The 17,822-nt window shown below is 41.2% G+C and overlaps 1 protein-coding gene across 4 annotated transcripts in view; it reads right to left on the minus strand.

Moving 5' to 3' along the window:
* ARMH3 (armadillo like helical domain containing 3) overlaps positions 1–17,822 on the minus strand; it is a 126,763-nt gene that overhangs the window by 78,623 nt on the left and 30,318 nt on the right. For all 4 annotated transcript variants that reach the window (XM_081863976.1, XM_081863973.1, XM_081863974.1 and 1 more), the window contains 7 exons: positions 16,692–16,788; positions 13,510–13,611; positions 10,515–10,573; positions 9,200–9,265; positions 8,429–8,498; positions 5,681–5,741; positions 3,630–3,718 (listed from right to left, as the gene is read on the minus strand). In XM_081863976.1, coding sequence (XP_081720102.1) covers positions 3,630–3,718; positions 5,681–5,741; positions 8,429–8,498; positions 9,200–9,265; positions 10,515–10,573; positions 13,510–13,611; positions 16,692–16,788 — 544 coding nt within the window. The remainder of the gene's footprint in view (positions 1–3,629; positions 3,719–5,680; positions 5,742–8,428; positions 8,499–9,199; positions 9,266–10,514; positions 10,574–13,509; positions 13,612–16,691; positions 16,789–17,822) is intronic.

The following is a 17,822-nucleotide window of genomic DNA, read 5'->3' on the forward strand; positions in this document are numbered from 1 at the left end:
CAAAAAAGAAAATAACAGAACACCTCTAGTCATCACATACAGCTCCCAAGTTAAAACAGTACAACGCATCATCAGAGATCTACAACCTCTCCTGGACAATGACAGTTCTCTTTCTCAAGCTCTGGGAGGAAGACCTTTCATTGCCTCCAGACAGCCCCCCAATCTTAAACAACTCCTAACCCACAATAATACTATAACCAGACTTAACACGGACACTGGCACCAGAGCCTGCAATAAACCCAGATGCCAACTTTGCTGCCACATACACCCGGACAACACCATTACTGGCCCCAACAACATCACACATACCATCTCGGGACTATTTAATTGCTCATCGTCTAACATTGTGTATGCCATAAAATGCCAACAGTGTCCTTCAGCTCTCTATATTGGACAAACAGGCCAGACCTTACGCCAAAGAATAAATGGACATAAATCCGACATCAGGAACCACAAGACAGAAAAACCAGTAGGAGAACACTTCAATCTCCCAGGACATTCTATACAAGATCTCAAAGTAGCTGTTCTATTACAAAGGAATTTCAGAAATAGACTGGAAAGAGAAGCTGCTGAATTACAACTTATCACCAAACTTAAAACTATGGAGAGACCTGGTTTGAACAAAGACATTGGATTCTTATCTCATTATACATGACAAAGCCATTTTTCACCTTCTCACCCCTTGCTTTTTCCTGTTAGACCTATTGCAGTCGTTAAGAGTCGTCAACAGGCTCATCGCAGCTATCTGCCAATCACCCATTCCCACCACCCTTCTGAGTAATACCCCTCCCCACCTTCTCACTATATAGAAAGGTCCGGTGACTTCTGTTTCAGTGTATCTGAAGAAGTGTGCATGCACACGAAAGCTCATACCTAGAACTAACTCAGTTGGTCTTTAAGGTGCTACTGGAAGGAATTTTTTTATTTTGTTTTGATTATGCCAGAAGGTTACCTCTCCATACCTTCCCTTTCTACTCTCAGTGGGAGGGTGGGTCTGATCATTTCCACTTATGTACTCAGGCAATCGCTAGTAAATGGTTAAAAAGAGGTGTGTGAGGATACACTGAGTGATCTGTTTCGAAGTACGAGCTTAGAATCCTGTACAGGAAGACATTGAAAATTTCCCCACATTTAGCCAAGGCTATTTCCCAGCATGCTTGGGGGGCAACTGGGCACTCCCCATTGAAAGCATCCACTTTCCCACATTGCTTCAAAGACTTAGGGCTTCGGGTCCAAGCTGTTTTGGGACTAACACTTTGAATTATGCCTGTAAGCAAACAGGTAGAGATCTTTTCTCAATGAAAATATGTGTTCCAGTTAACTGATTAAAAAAAAGGACAGCTAGACAGTTAACATTTCCAAACAATCTTCTGGGACTGCTTAACATACAATGCATTATGTTGGGGATGCCAACATGTATGCCCTAGGCTAGGGCAAGTTCAGCACACACACACACATACAAGACACATATTGGGCCTGGTTTGGCCATCCCAATCTCGATCTGCTAAATAATGTTGTGCCTGCATATTCGCTCCTTGTCCTTTTCACATCTGGCTTCAGAAAAATTATCTTGGCTTCTTGAGCAAGTCTCTGAACATCTGAACTGGGAAACTGTGACTTAAGGAGTCCCTCCAAACCAGAATATGAAACCATGAAGGCCATGGCCTTCCGAAGTAAATAGGAAGTTGGATGGGAGGCTAGTATGTCCCTGATCACAGCTACTATCTAAACAAGTGGGGTTTGCCCCAAGAAACCTTTGTGCTGCATATGCTGATCTAACTTTCTTTAGTTGTATGACACTGTGAGGGCTTTCCTTGCAACTAAAGCTGCAAGTCTCACCACCCTGATGTGCTTCCTTTATGATGACTTAAGCAATGTTTCCCTGCTGGAGTCTTCTGAAGAACAGAAAGGTAGGGGAAGAAGAAAGTGGAGCAAGAGAAGAACAAACTTTGTGTGGGCGTGTAGAAGAACAGAATGGAGATACACAATAGGAGACAGATCTGGTGGTTGAAATACATAGGAAGAGTTTTAGGAGCAACAAGCTAGTGTTTTGGCAGAATGCAGTAGACAAGAGGAACTTGTTTTTGACCTGAGCAAAGGCAGGAAACAAATTGGAGAGCCAACAGGAGAGGATACCAGCAAGCCTTTAGGATTGCATGTTTCATGCCCTCCAAGCAGTATTTTTAGAAGCTGTATGAACACCAGGCATATAGCTCCACTGGTGTGTATAGGGTAAATGATAACTGTCAGTCTGTTATTCATTCCAAGAATGACAAGCACTAGCTAATGGTTTGGTACTTCGCCATATGAATCAGCCTTGTCTTTAAGTGCAACTGAACAGAGCTTGATGTTACACATATTTCATAGCTGCTATCCAAAGCAGCAGCCCCACAAATCTGCCCTCCCCCAGCAATGCTTAGAAATGCAAAATGCATGATATGCAAGTTCATACCAAGTGGCAGCAAAAAACATTATCAGGGTGAGAGAGAAGGGGGAAAGCTCTCATAATGTTCAGTGCCAGCCACAGCTCTGACAAAAGCAAGGGGGACAGAAATATTGCTAATTCATTAATAGAGAAAAGATATATCGCCCTCTGTACTCTGCTTTAGAAAACATAAAGGAATGTGAACTGATTGAGGCAGAATCAGATAACAGCAGTATTTTCACCTAGCTGCAGTTAGCCATAGAGGTAAGACTGCTAGCCATCTAACAAAGCTCTGCTTTAAGAACAATTTAACACAGCTTCCCAATTGCCCTTCCCTAAAGAGTTTCATTGAAAAAACCAAGCCATTAGCTATTGTTCCCAGGACGTATAATAGGACTAGACCATTTCTATAACAACTTCTTTATGGAAACTTTTATGGTGAGGGCACAGTTAGCTGTACTCAAAAATTACTTGCTGGTCCTGCTTCCAGGCACAGAACAAGACGACAGAATTAGAAGCTAGACAAACTGATTAGCTCAATCCTTTTCATCCTCCAGAGGCAAAAGTCAGTCCACTGCCTGTCTATTAAGTATTGCTATGCCCCATTTCAGTTTAAATCTCCCAGGGGAGAGCTACAATGCTTGGATTAGGGCTAGTATGGACACAGTAGCGTGACACAAGGTTCTCACCCCACCGCCCCTCTTTAATATTCAGGCAAACCTGAATCTTACCTGCCTTTCTCCACCCACAGCAGTAGCCAATGATGAGGAGTAGGAGTGGGGATTGCATAGTATGACATTAGATTTCAAAGTAAATCTGTCTGAAACTTACAGGGACAAAAGGGAGAACCGAACATGGAAAATAGCACCTACTTGTTAGGATCACACCTATTTCTGCTCTAAAATTTAACAGCGATTAGTACAAATCCTATATAGAAACTTCTCACCTGATATGGAGGAAGCTCGACCTAAAGAAAACCACTCATACAGCTTGATTTAAACAGCTACTTCTCCTGCTCCTTGCTTCCCCACAATTATACTTCCTGGTGCAATCATGCTTCGAAAGGTAGAGGACAATGGGCAACACACTTCAGTTATTGTAGTAATTCTGATTCTAGAACAACAAAACACCAAGCTTGCAAAGGGACAAGAAGGATAAACTGTTCTGGATGAGAGGCAAGCAAGCAAATAATAATAATAATTACCTGACCAGAGTTCCCTCCAAGTGTAATGAAGCCTCACTCTGCATTTCTTCTGGTAGCAAAGCAGCTTGTGCACTATTTGAATGCAGCGGCTGGAGAAAACAGAGAGGAAAGCCTAATGAAATAAGCAGCATGTAATTGTGATATACAGTGCAGGAACACACAGGCAAATTTTCAAGAGCCAGCTGCATAAAAGTGATATTGTTATTTAATTTCGGTATTGCTTCCTCAAAGGCATATCAAAGTGATCTCACCAAACAAATACAAAATTTCACAATACAAAAACAACATATATAAAACAACTGCATATATAAAAATAGCTACCAATTACACACATAAAACAATTACAAATCAGTACATATATAAACACAGTTAAAACCATTTGGAATCCAATACAGATATTGCGTCGAATAAAGATCTCCTATTGGAAAGTTGATTGAAAAAGGGAAGTCTTTAACAGACACCAAAAAGACAATTAAGATGGTGCCTGTCTGAGTTCCAGTGGATAGCAGCCGCTGCACTACAGACCTCCTTAAAAGATGCTATCTTCAGGATTCCCCCTCCTGCAGAATGTAGGGATCAGTTATATTTATTATTATTTCATTATTGTGTTTCTATCCCACCTGTCCTCCAGTGAGCTCAAGGTAGTGCACCAATTCCACCCCACTCCATTATATCCCTGCAACAGGTCTTAGTCCGACACTCAACCACCACACTATACTGGCTCAGACTGCTGGGTATAAAAGGATGCGAATGTGTTTTCAGTATCCTCATCCCCAGCTGTATATGGCCTTTTTCCACCCATGCCAGCACCTTGAACTTTGCCAATTAGGTACTGGGCTGTCAATGGAATTATTTCAACAGCCCATTAATATGATGGTGATATTCAGCCAAAGTGATCTGTCATTTTCTGCACTAGCTGCAGCTTCCAGTTTGACCTCAAGGGCTGTTCCACAAAGAGCTACATCCACATATAGGCAGCACATGGCTGACAGTTGTCAGGCTACCCTTGTCCAGAAACAGTTGTAGCTGGCTGATCAGCCAAAGCTAGAAAATGTCTCTCCTGGCCACCGGGGTCCATCTCTGGTGACAAAGAGAGTAAACTCACACTACAAACCTGATCCTTTGGGAGGAGCACAACTCTGTCCAAAGCAGGCAATTGACCAATTATCTGGACTCAAAAACCAACCAATCACAATGCCTGTCTTGCCAGGATACCAAGTCAGTTTCTTCTTACCCAGACTACCACTGAGTCCAGGCATTGATCCAGAGATACACTCTCCTGATTCAAACACTACTGAGAAATAAAGCTGGCATGACACCTTGTACCAAATCTCCAAGGGACCGCCTGCAATGGATTAATAGAGATGATAGGATTAACCTGCAGATACTAACCCGCAGCACCACACAGCACACTTGCCAGGAGGCTGAAAGATAATCACTTCTGAGTTCTTCACCTATTGCAACACAGTAACACTTTTTTTTGTAAACTGTTTCGAGCACAAATGCATTTGTGGGAAATGAAGCATTATAAATGATTTGATTAATCTCCCAGTCTCTCACAGTACACAAAGGTTAGATGCTGCTGGCATTCAAATAGTCCTTCAAAAGAATTTTGAAAGAACATCTCAAGAGCTACATATGATACATGGTTCTGATAAGCCAGGTAAAATGAAGTGGCTTCTTGCATGCACAGGCATCAAAGCATTGCCCCCCCCTGCCCCCGCTTTCCTTTTTGGTCTTTTATAGGCCATTAGCACCGTGTTTCACCATCTCTCCTGGACAATGCTTCACACACTTGCTTGGTGTTTTGAAATACTTTCCAGCTCAAGATTTTTGCTCTTGTTCTGTTGATTAAGTAATTTAGGAAAACTCTCCGAATGGGAATTCGTTTCAATTTCAATTTCTTGGCACATTGAACAAAAGCACAACTCTTAGGGAGTTTCCTGAAATTACCTCGGGGAGGGAAATCATTCTCTTTTTTAAAAAAAATAAAATAAAAAGTGATGCCTGTTAATAAATGCCTCAATATGCTTTAGTCAACTATTACTTACACATAAAGATCCATGGGAAACTCTTTCATCATGTGTGTAATGATAAATTCTACCATCAGATCTAGAAGGAAAGGATATAGATATCATGACAAAACTATGACGAAGACCTTGGACTTATAACCAATTTAAGTTTTCGTTTTCAGATCGTGAACTTGCACTGCCTAGTGTTAACATCAATGCAGACAGAACACACTATAATTATGAGCAGTGGGAAGGGACTGTATGGAGAGTTCTAGCTGTGGTTATTCTCTTTTCCAAAAATCTGAGATGATACTAGTGGGAAATGAATGCCTTAAAAGGCATGTTTGTGTATGCCTTTCATTTATTTTTTTTAAATAATATTTTATTTGGATTTTTCAAACATGAATGCAAAAATAAAAAACAGTATAACATATATCATAACATATTTTCATAACATCTTTGGACTTCCTCGCGCCTCCCGCTCCCATTTGCATCATTGCCAATTCTTGCCAGCAATTTATCATCTTGTTTACACTCTTATGTCAAATTCATTTAAATATAATCTATAAATTCTCCAAAAGGTTTATAATTTTTCCTCAAATTTACTTATCATCTTAATTCTCACTAATTTAGTGGTGCACAATTATTTATGATCTAGCATCCTTTCTTAGCATTCAACCAAATTACAGTATTTTTTAAAGTAAATCTTGAATTTCTTCCAGTCTTCTTCGACTCTCTCCTCTCCCAGGTCTCGGATTCTGCCAGTCATCTCGGCTAGTTCCATATAGTCCATCAGTTGCATCTGCCACTCTTCCAGTGTGGGTAGTTCTTGAGTCTTCCAGTTTTTAGCGATAAGTATCCTTGCTGCCGTTGTTGCATACATGAAAAATGTTCGGTCCTTCTTTAACACCTTCTGGCCGACAATGCCCAGAAGGAAGGCCTCTGGTTTCTTGGTGAAGGTATACTTAAATACCTTTTTCAGCTCATTATATATCATTTCCCAGAAGGCCTTCACCCTAGGGCAAGTCCACCAGAGGTGAAAGAATGTTCCCTCATTTTCTTTACATTTCCAACATTTATTATCAGACAAATGGTATATCTTAGCAAGTTTAACTGGGGTCATGTACCATCTATATATCATTTTCATTACATTTTCCTTCAAAGCATTACATGCAGTGAAGTTCATCCCAATGGTCCACAACCTTTCCCAGTCCTCAAGCATGATATTGTACCCAATGTCCTGTGCCCACTTTATCATAGCTGATTTAACCATTTCGTCTTGTGTATTCCATTTTAACAGCAAGTTATACATTCTTGAAAGTACCTTAGTCTTTGGTTCTAACAGTTCTGTTTCCAATTTCGATTTCTCCACCTGGAACCCTCACTTTCTATCATTTTTAAAGACTTCTTTAATCTGAGCGTAGTGTAACCAGTCTCGCACTTTATCCTTTAATTTATCCAAACTCTGCAATTTCCAATTGTCTCCATCTTTTTCTAGTATTTCCCAATATTTTGGCCATTTGGCCTCCATATTGGGTCTTTTTCGGGCCTTAGCTTCCAGAGGTGAAAGCCACCTTGGAGTTTTATTTTCCAATAAGTCTTTGTATTTTGTCCAGACATTAAATACTGCTTTCTGTTTGTGTATGCCTTTCAACTCCCAAGCATCAAATCCTTCAAACAGTTGTCCAACTTTCCCCTTATTATCCATATCAAAAGCTACTTTTGAGGGCTAGATTTCTACTTATTTCAAATCTCGCCACTGGTAGAAAATTCCTGCAAAAAACAAGTTTAAGAAATTTGCTGTGACAGGGGGGCATATTTATTTTACACTAGATAATGAGATACAAAATGGTGCTTTGCATCTATGGAGAATGTTCCAAAGCACAATAAATCTGACAGGGTCTCAATAATAGCTTAAATTGTTACTGTGTCACTGAGTCAATAAAGTCTAATGGCATCACATAGGTTCAGAAATATTCAATTTCTATTTCTGGCCTTTTGTCAATGTTTTCCAGAGTGGACAAGGTGACCCAGACACTTTTGCCAATATTTGCCTGTCTTTCCTACCAATTTTCAAAGAACTGTAGAGTAGAGCGGAACCTAAAGAATTCTTATATTCAATTATCCACACCAGCTCATCCAGTCTCTTATTTAAAGTCATCAGCAGTTAATTTTATTTATGTGCAGCACTAATATGTTAGATTTTAGTGCATTATCCAGCTAAGGAAAGTTGGCAAAACAGTATTCCATTAGCTTCTGAAACTCTTTGGAACAAATGTGTTCCATTACTCTGCAGCCAATTTCTGTTAAGATTTATTTATAAAGACTCACTTTTCTCCTTGCCCAAAGTAAGTAAAGGGGTAGGCAGAGAAGAGGCAAGAAGATGCCATATTGGTAAATGGAATACATTTTAGAATTAATGCCTAGCTGGCAAAGTACTGAGGAATGTTCTCCTGAGGGAGGTTCGGCTGGCACCTTCATTATATACCTTAGGGCACCAGGCAAAAACGTTTCTCTTCAACCAGCCCTTTGGCTGATTAACATCCTATACCCTTTTAAATGTATTTGTGGGAGGAAGTAGGGGGTTATTGGTTTGCCTGGGTTTTTTTGTTCTTGTTTTGTTCTTATGTATTTTATGTTTTTATCTTGTATTTTCATGTTGTGAACTGCCCTGAGATCTATAAATGAAGGGCGATATACAAATTAAATAAATAAATCTCTCCCCCCCCCCCACATACACACCGATCTTTGGAATAGCTGCTGACCAAATCTAGTAAGTACACTTACCCAGCACTGCGCAAACCAGAGGCCGACAGGGAAGGTTCTTGTCAGCAGCTTTCTTTCTGTGTCTCATAGGCTTCAAAACACATGAAGATAAAATAGTCATGTGGCATGGAGCAGGGACACCCAAGATACATTATCTCAAATACTTTCCATGCAAATAAAACTGCTGCCCAAAGGGATGGCTTTCCCCCTCTCCCATTCCACACAGTCTCATTGGTCACTTTACTGATTTGGCTATAAGCAAAGACCAGGGTATCTGTAGGCTGGGTTTCGGATAGGCTGTACCTCCTATTGTGTCCTTCAACACAATGTCCATACACATCACTGCTAGAGGAAAAAATACTGAGCTAGGTAGCAGATTTTCATACAATCATTGGCTATAATGTTTTATCTACAAGTCAGGAAGAAAAGTTTTTCATAGTAAGATAACCGTTATGACCATTGGTGTCTAAAGTTAAGGAGCCATGACAGAAAAGACAATTTTATGCATGAGCTAAATAGAAATCATAAGTGACCCCATGAGAGATGTGCATTTTTGAAACCTTATGTTAATATGGTTTTTTTCAGGATTAATTTATGATATTCTAACACACTAGAATTACATTTCAAAATTCTGTTCAGTTATCTCAATTATTTAAACATATTATTAAAGTGTGTTTAATCCACATTAAGTAGGTTTTCAAATATTTGGAAGCATCACCATGCATGAATGATATCCAATTTAAGAGTCCACCCCAGCCTGGTAAACCAAGGAACTTAATGAGAGAGACTCACCATTCTGTGGAGGTTTACTCGAAAATTCATGTTGTCATCATGCAGAAAAGCATTAGCATACTGGTCCTATTAAGGAAGGAAAAAACACTACAGTCATGAAAGGTAGCACAGTCATGAAAGGTAACACTTGCAAAACTGCCAAGTAAATATTATACAGGTAACTACTGGTAATTATCAGTATTTTTATTATGTTTTTAAGTGTGCTTTTAAATTATGCTTTTATGCAGATTCTCCATATGGATGACTAGCCCAGCTCAAAAACCCCACAAAAAACTGGATGCATTTTGTTGCTTCCTTCTGATGTTCATCTTTGCAGGAAAGTGTCAGGAAAATTGTAATGCACTCTGCAGAATTCACAAAAAAGCTTCTTTACAATAATGTATATAGAAAGCTTTATGGTGACATTCCAATTGGACTCATTGTCACTGGAGTTATTACAGCTTGAGCTGCTGGAAGATGGCTCAGCAGCCTCAGTCAGCTTTCATTTTAGCTTTAATTCTAAATCAAATCATGTTCTACGTAACACAAGTATGGCAACAAATTTGCTCTCCTTGAATTCCACAGTCAAACACACCCTGGTTGAAAGCAGGCAATAACTCTGTCTTCTGCTACCTACATTCCTCTCAAGTAAGCTTAGGTGATATCAACAGCAGCTAATTGCTGAGGCTTTTTTTAAAAAATAATAATAATGAAATGGAAATAATACGAATTCATGGCCTCCTGAAATACCACTTTAAAATAATAATGAAACGGAAATAATAGGAATTCATGGCCTCTTGAAACTTTAAAAACCAAGATTCTAGGTAGCATTGATGCAGAATGAGCTGCTGTAGGGCAGAAGGGTGTTGCTCTAATGCTAAACAAAACAGAACCCCAACTATTAGCTGGCACTTGAACAAATATACTTTTTCCAATAGAAAAATGGGACTCCTCTAGGAGACTGGAAAGCACCAATGTGTAATCATGTATCACTTCCTAGTTGACTTGTGTCAAGTGCCTTCTGCAGAAGTATATACACATACACACATAAGTGTATACACACACACACACACACACACACACACACACACACACACAAGTGATCTCTCATGTTTACTGCTCCAAACGTTCAGCATCAGAATAAAAGTAATGTACAAAAGGGAATGATTTGTTTGGAAAGCTGACCATCAGCACATGGTTAACTATAAATACCGCATTAGTTATCATTCGACTTCCTAAAGAAAGGAGGGCTAGGAATGCAGGCTTAGCGCCAGGTCACAGGCTAGAGGCTAATGCATATGTAAATGAGATACAGGACACCAGCAGCGGGGCTTACCTCTGCTATGCAGGTCAAGATAATCAGACAGAGCTTGCCACTGTGGAGCCGGTGTTCATCTGCAAATGAAAAACAGCAGGTCCCATATGAGCCACTTATACCTTGATGTGCCAAAGGGTCAGTAGGTGAATCAGGAAGCAGAAAAAGCAGAGCAAGAGGTGAGACATCAGTAGCATTTCAGCTCTGTGCTGAAAGTTGTTACCCTAGACAAGAAACTGTAAGACCTCCAAAGATCTATAATAAAGCTTGTGCTATTAATCCTGGTTTCATAGTCTCTCTTTACATCTTTGATGTTAATCTTTTCCACTGTGTCTATGTAACACAGCCACTAGACTTACTATTAGTACAGAAATAGTTCTTGTCCCAGAGCCTATCGTTAAGGTTGGGTAACCTGTGGCCCTCCAGATGTTGTTGGACTACAACTCCTATCATTCTTCTCTTCCCTATCATTACGCCTAGTTCTGGAACCTTTTTTCTAGCAAAATAGCACTGGAATTTAGGGCTACTAAAGGCTGCTAGACATGACAGCTGTAGTCTACCTTCACAGTCACAGGTAATATGCCTCCATCTACCAGATGCTGGGAATCATAGGCAGGGAAAGTGCTGTTGCACTCAAGTCCTATTTGCTGGCTTCCCATCGGCATCTCGTTGGCCACTTGGTAGACAAGATGGGCCTTCATTCTGATCTAGCAGAGCTCTTATCATCCTCTTTTGGCCTTGTAAAGCCTTGTACAATGAGATGGATTTTCTGGCTAACAATGAAGAGCCTTGAAGAGTGGTGGGCAGCCTTGACATGGATCCAATTGTTAACTCTGCTCACTAGGGACAAAGAGTCATTTTAAAAAAGATAAACGTGAAAGCCTCAAAACTGTGGGCAGCTTTGGACATCACAATAAGCCATCGTTTATCATGACAGGAACAAGCCAAAGGAAGCTATCAGATCACATCTTACGTCTTTCTCTGATGCAACCATAATGAGGAAATTGGAAGTTGTTGATTAACTGCAATCTGCATTATGTCCAAATCTAAAACTGTGATTAATCTCAAATAAGAATTGTTCAAACAAGGTGGCTTATAACCCATGGTTATGAAGCTGGCTTGTTTTTAATACATATTTATTTAAGATGAACCAGTTTTCACATCCAGGTGAAACAACAAGCTATGATTGATCGAAATGGAAGAAAAAGCTTCTAATCTCCTCTTTGCAGCCATGGCACAAGAGGAGGGGAAGAGAGCACATGCAAGCCCAAAACTTGCTGAAACTCGTTCCCATCACAACAAAGCATGGCTTTTCATGACATCCAAACCAGTTCTGTGGGTACATGTGAAGGACAATGGCACACAAGTACATTTAAACATTGTCATCCCTTGAGGCCAGGTGTGTTACCAATTTAAAAAGAGAGCTCCAGTACTCTGGAGCCTTGTTATCTTTTCACTGCAAGACATAGAGGCCACAGTCGTGTGTCCTTTGGGATTACATGCCAGGCATTACTTTTCTATACTGAGCATTTGCTCTTTCGATTACTCATACTGCAAGTGATGCAATATGTTCAACAGCACATCATTGGGTATGGATCTGCAGCTGCACAGAACAGTACTTTAGTATAAGCACATCTCACTCCTCCTTATAAGCCATAAGTACATTATAAAAATGACACAGCTACCCCGATATGGATATCGACTTTGGTCCTAGGTAATAGATGAGGTGACAGGGAGAGGGAGGTTCTGCTACCATGCCATTTCTATGCAGACAGCGGCTACCTGACTGGAGCTTTCTTCTCCTCTATCTCAAGCCAAGGAAAAGTCAGAACCAGGAAACATTAACAGATAACCCCAAATGAGAGTAACAACTAGGGGAATTAATTCATAAAATGTTAACTAGACTGAGCATTGGTAGAGGGGAGCTAACAATTAATATCCTTAACGGACAGCATTCAATTCTTCAGCCATCTACATGTTAGAAAGATTAACCTAGAACACTAGTTACGCTCTGCTTAAAAAACTGAACAGAGAAAGAATTTAAAAGTAATCTCAAATATTTTTAAAGGGGGGAATCAATTTAATTGTCTCCTCAGAAGGTACATTTTGTTGAATTTAAAAGAACCCAGGCCCAGCTAAAATTGCTGTTGCAGGATGTTACAAAGGAATTATAACAAAAAGTTGCATTGTGCTGCTTAATGTCTTCACACTTAGCTACATAAACTGTAATGGAAATTTAAAAGGGACCAAATGACTCTAGTCAAGGGTGGGAGGTAAGGAATAGCTACAATTCTCTCTTAAACTCTTCAGGAGATTATTTTTGCATGTTGCCCAAAATGGGACACTAAGCAAAATGTAGCAGGCTAATGCCAGAAATTCCTAACTTGTGATACAAATGGCCTGCAAAAGGTTAAAATACAGAGGTAAGAAAACATGCCAACGTACAAGGCTCTGTGATTTATGAAACCATAATGTAGGCAGACTACCTAAATCCATGCACGACCCAATTATCACCCACTTTATGAAGAAAGTCAAAGCTTCTTGCCCACTCAGCAGAGCCTTCCTTCACCAGCCCACATCAAGCTACCTTTGCCAGTCAGGAAATATGATACATAGAGGTTCATCCAGAGCTCTGTTTTGCACTGCTCCTCTTGGGCACTCTTAGAAATGCCATACTCAATGCATTGAAGCCTCTGCCGCCTCCCTCGATATAGCTGAAAATTGGATGCGCTTTGCCTCATAGGGAGGGCATGCTGAGACTCCTCCGGCGGTTATGAACTACAGTTTTTCTTATTCTATATTTGGTTTCCCTCCCTTCAGCACCAGGGCTCCCTAGTATCCAGTAATTGCCATCTGGCAATGAGAAACCAGCTCATTCTCTCAGCGTGAACCACTTTCATCTCCACGGGGAGTCCAGGTAGATTTTTGTATACAGACCAACTAGCAACATCCCCTTTTCCCCCCCACTCTCCAGCAAATTTCTGAAATGTAAAGCTGTGTCAACACAAATGCTTACCTTTGGTGTCCTGCATTACAATGGAGCTGTACTTTAAGAAAGTTATCAGCAGGTTGCTGGTCTGCACGTCAGCATCCAGAGGCAGCTCCACGGTGCTTATAACTAGGAAAGGTCAGATAAGATTTGCTAATCACCAGCACAAAGTTTCGAAAGCTCTCCCAGTGGAGGTAAAGAGGATGCCTCTGTTATGGAAACATCCAGTCTTACAGGTATTTCTGTTCATAACTTTCTATAGTCCCAGGCAGTACCACTGCCAATAACGTTCATTGGTTCAACTCCCCACTTCCACAATGTGGTAAGACCATCCACAACCAACGCCACAGGAAATACTTCAACTTTGTAGTGCTTTTGCCACCCTGCTTAATATCCTATTCTGCAGGCATGGCCCTAACTCACACTTGGCTAACCTGTACCTCTCCAGTTGTTGTAGGTCAGACATGTGCAACCTGTCGACTGCGATCGACCAGTAGATCACGGGAGTGATCCTGGTGAATCCCAGGATTAAATAAAGCGGGCAAGGAATGTTGCCGCCGCCCCCCCCAAGCACTGGATCCTGCCGCCACGACCTGCTCGTGGGGGCAGGGAGCAGTGACATTCCTTGCCTGATCACTTGCCGCCCGGCCCGGCTGCAGCAGCAGCCCTGGCACTGGGTCCCTCTGACAACTGGGGGGGGGCAGGCACAATTGGGATCTGCATCAGCTGCGCGACTCCCTTTGACAGGGGAGAAGGGAGGCAGGCGAGACCGGGATCCGAATCAGCTGCACGGCTCCTTTTGATGGGGGGGAGGGATTGGGATCCGCATCAACTTTTCAGCTCCCTTTGAGAGGAAGCGGGGGAGAGAGAAAGGGCCAAATCACTGAGGGAAGGAGAAGGAACAAGAGAAAGAGAAGGACTGAACTCTGTTCTCTGGGATTTGCATACTTCTCCATTCTCTTCCTTGCAATATCCGTACATACTTTTCCACTACTGCTCAAAAGGTTGCCATCTAAGTATGGGACAAGAACCCTGATGTCAAGCTTCAGTTCAAGCTCAATACAGCAGCTTCCTCCCCGCACATCTCTGCTGCTTCCAGGAAGGATGTGCATTTCTTTGGTCATTAACAGCATTGCAAGGCTTGGATGTCCATTAGCCTTTCCCTTCCATTTAATGATCACCAGTACAGCAAAGTCTTAAGTGCCTTTTCTGGAGCGGAGGCATTTCTAGCACTGCTGGATTTAAACAAAAACAAGAACACTTAAGCCCTTCAAATAGGGAAGGAGGACTTGTGGCCCCAGCAGATATTGAACTCCCCATCAGTCCCAGCCAGCACAGTTAAAAATGATGGGAGTCCAACAATATTTGGACATCCACAAGTTACCCATCAAAGCCTTGTAACATAATGGCCAAGCAATATATATTGCCAGCCCAACACGTGTCTTGCTGCCTTCACTTCTGGGACACCCAAAGAGAAATCATGAGAATATGACAGTTTCAGAGAGGTCAGCCCAGTTATGTAACTTGTCCAGTAGGTCATTCCTCCACATTTAACAGGCAAGAAAGCTGTTCTCAGCTCACTGCTAACAGGGCCCTCAGCTCAGCTGTTCCCTCTACCATCAGAACTATACAACCTCTCCATAGTAGCACTAATCCACTCAGTGATTTAACTAATATGTATTCAACAACTATAATGGATCTTTCTGGAGCTGCTATGATGCACACCGTGAATGAATATTTAACAGCAGCCAGCAAAATCAGCACTTAGGATAACCATGGTGACAGTCACCTTAGACACAGTTCACACAAAAGCAGGAAAAGGTAGGTCATTTTCTTTTCTTTTCTTTTCTTTTCTTTTCTTTTCTTTTCTTTTCTTTTCTTTTTCTTTTTAAATCACTGTGTAGAAAGTTACTATTTATCATAGCTCAACCCCTGCAGCCTTGACCCTTTCATGAAAGAAAGCGTGGGTTTTTAATTTTTTTAAAAAAATGAAAAAATGTTATTTAGTCCATGTCACAAGCAAGATGCAGAGGAAGTGGTTTCGGACTGTAAGCCTGTTTGCAAACTCCAGTTGATGGTAAAGAACCCAGAACTACATGGGCTGGGGGGCTTAACAAAATCCTTTTGAGGCAAACCAAAAGGAAAAGTGACCTTCCACTTTGAAGTAGTATACTGCCAATTGTGAGTCAATGATTACTTAATTGCAAGGCCTGAGGAGGTGGAGTAATCCTGGCATGCTTAAAAAAAATTTTAAAAAAGAATGAGCCAGAAATCTTGGGAGCAAAGCAAACTCATGCTCATGATTACTAAAAGGACAAAGGAGAAATAAAAAGCAACAGTGAGAAAGACCTTTAACGGTAGTGATGCAGGTCAAGATTAAAATTACTCTACTATTGTTAATCAACCTCCCAGCAGTAGGAAGGCGGCGCTCACTATGCCTGTCTGCAGCCGTCTGTGAAAGACAGAGAGAGATGAAGGTAAGCACAAATTCTGCCTGCTGTATATTTAAAAAAAAGTGTGTGGGCGGATACATTTGCAGTGAACAATTTGAAAGAAAGCCTAAGCAGCTCCCAACCCTCAGCATCATATGGAATACATATGCAGAGGTAGAAGACATGATTTTTTTTAAACGGAGGCTTTTGATATCCATGGCAACCAAGAAGAATTTATCCTCCCAGAGAAGAATGCTCTTCTGCTAGGATATCGGAGTGACCTGAATAGCAGCGACAAGAGGGTAACACACACTGCTCTCACCCAGAGATGCCTACAAACTGAGCTCTATTCAAGCCCTTCACATTCTGCCATTAAACCATCTGTGACGCATAAAGAAGTCAGCACACACACATACACAGGGAAACCGTGAGGTCCAGTATAGACAATTGATGCTATTTTCCCCAGGATAACTACCCACAACTTTGCCCATGCAACTGTGTATTGTCCTCCTGTTTACCAAGGACAACTGCCTTCCCACATCATAAAAACAGATCCAGGGGAAATCTCATTTGGAGTCAGTTTATGATCCAGCCACATGAAGCCATCATGCTGTGATTCATTCTTACACTTGGTGGGGTTTCAGATGCATTGAAAACCTTGGCTTTGAACTACAAAAGCTTAAGTTTTCTCTGGACAAAGTGAGGACAATTGCTATGTTTCCCAGGGTATAAACACATCAAGATGCAGGCAACTGGAGCATATGTAGAAGAGCTCACCGTCAGAAGAAGGTGGTGTGGTCCCAAGAGGAGTGACTGGAGTTGTCGGAGTCGTTGGGCTTACTGGCATGGTCACCAAACCAATTTCAGGATGACTCTAGGAACCAAACACATGTAGATCAGTTCTGTTCCACGTGGCCCATACCGTACTACGTAAGTTTTGTTTGCTGCACCCTCATTCCAAGCTCAGCATTGTTGATAAACCTGATGAGACCTACAATACCTACAGAAATCTGTGAGTTGGTGTTTGTAATAGAAAAACTTGGAAAGTGCCCCCATTCAGCCTTTCACTATTTTGTAACAATTGAACTGACAGCACCATTTGGGGGACGTTCTCTTTCTCACACCCTCCAAAATACAGACTTGCTGCTGAAGCAGCATTTTCCTCCTGTCCTTATAGTTCTTATCTTAATGTATTTCTCCTTAAAGAGCAAGTCAATGCATCACGTTGCCACCCAGGTGCTTCCAGAGAACAGGGCTACATAAATAATAATGTAGTTACAGATTTCCCCTGCCTTCTTCTACTAGTTCTTCTCTGCATTTCATCTCAGCCAGCAGCCCCCTCCCCCTCAATCTAATTTCTGATTTAACTTTATTCTCCATAGGGTTCCATTTGTATCACTGGCATTCAGAGAACAGGCAAGGTTTCATACTATTCTATTTCATATCCAACAGTGAAGTAATGAAGTCTGTTTCAGAGTACGCCTTTCATATCAATGCATCTTCAAATGTTCTCTTGGCAACAAGCAGAGCAATGATTTGAAATGTGTTCTAGAACTACCAATCTGCTTTTAACTGCACAATGTTTCATGGAAGTTCACATAGGGGTCTGCCATGGCAGAGATCTAGAAAGTCTGGTTTATGAATGGGCTCTTACCAGCCCGTTTTGTAAGAGAGCACATCGCCAATGGTTGTAGACCCAATTTCAGAAAGCCATCTCTGGGGCAAGCTTTGAAACATACAGCCCATTGAAAATATTACAGGCAAGCAACTCTATTTCCATGCAATAAAACGATTGCATGCTGCTATAATAAGGTTTTATAACTCCCGAGCCAGCTAAGGGATAACAGCACCACCTAGCACCTCATTTCTGGCACCTCATTTCTAAAACACATCTATCAATGTAATTTT

This window comes from Podarcis erhardii (assembly GCF_964252035.2).
Source record: "Podarcis erhardii genome assembly, chromosome: 5".
Lineage (NCBI taxonomy): Eukaryota > Metazoa > Chordata > Lepidosauria > Squamata > Lacertidae > Podarcis > Podarcis erhardii.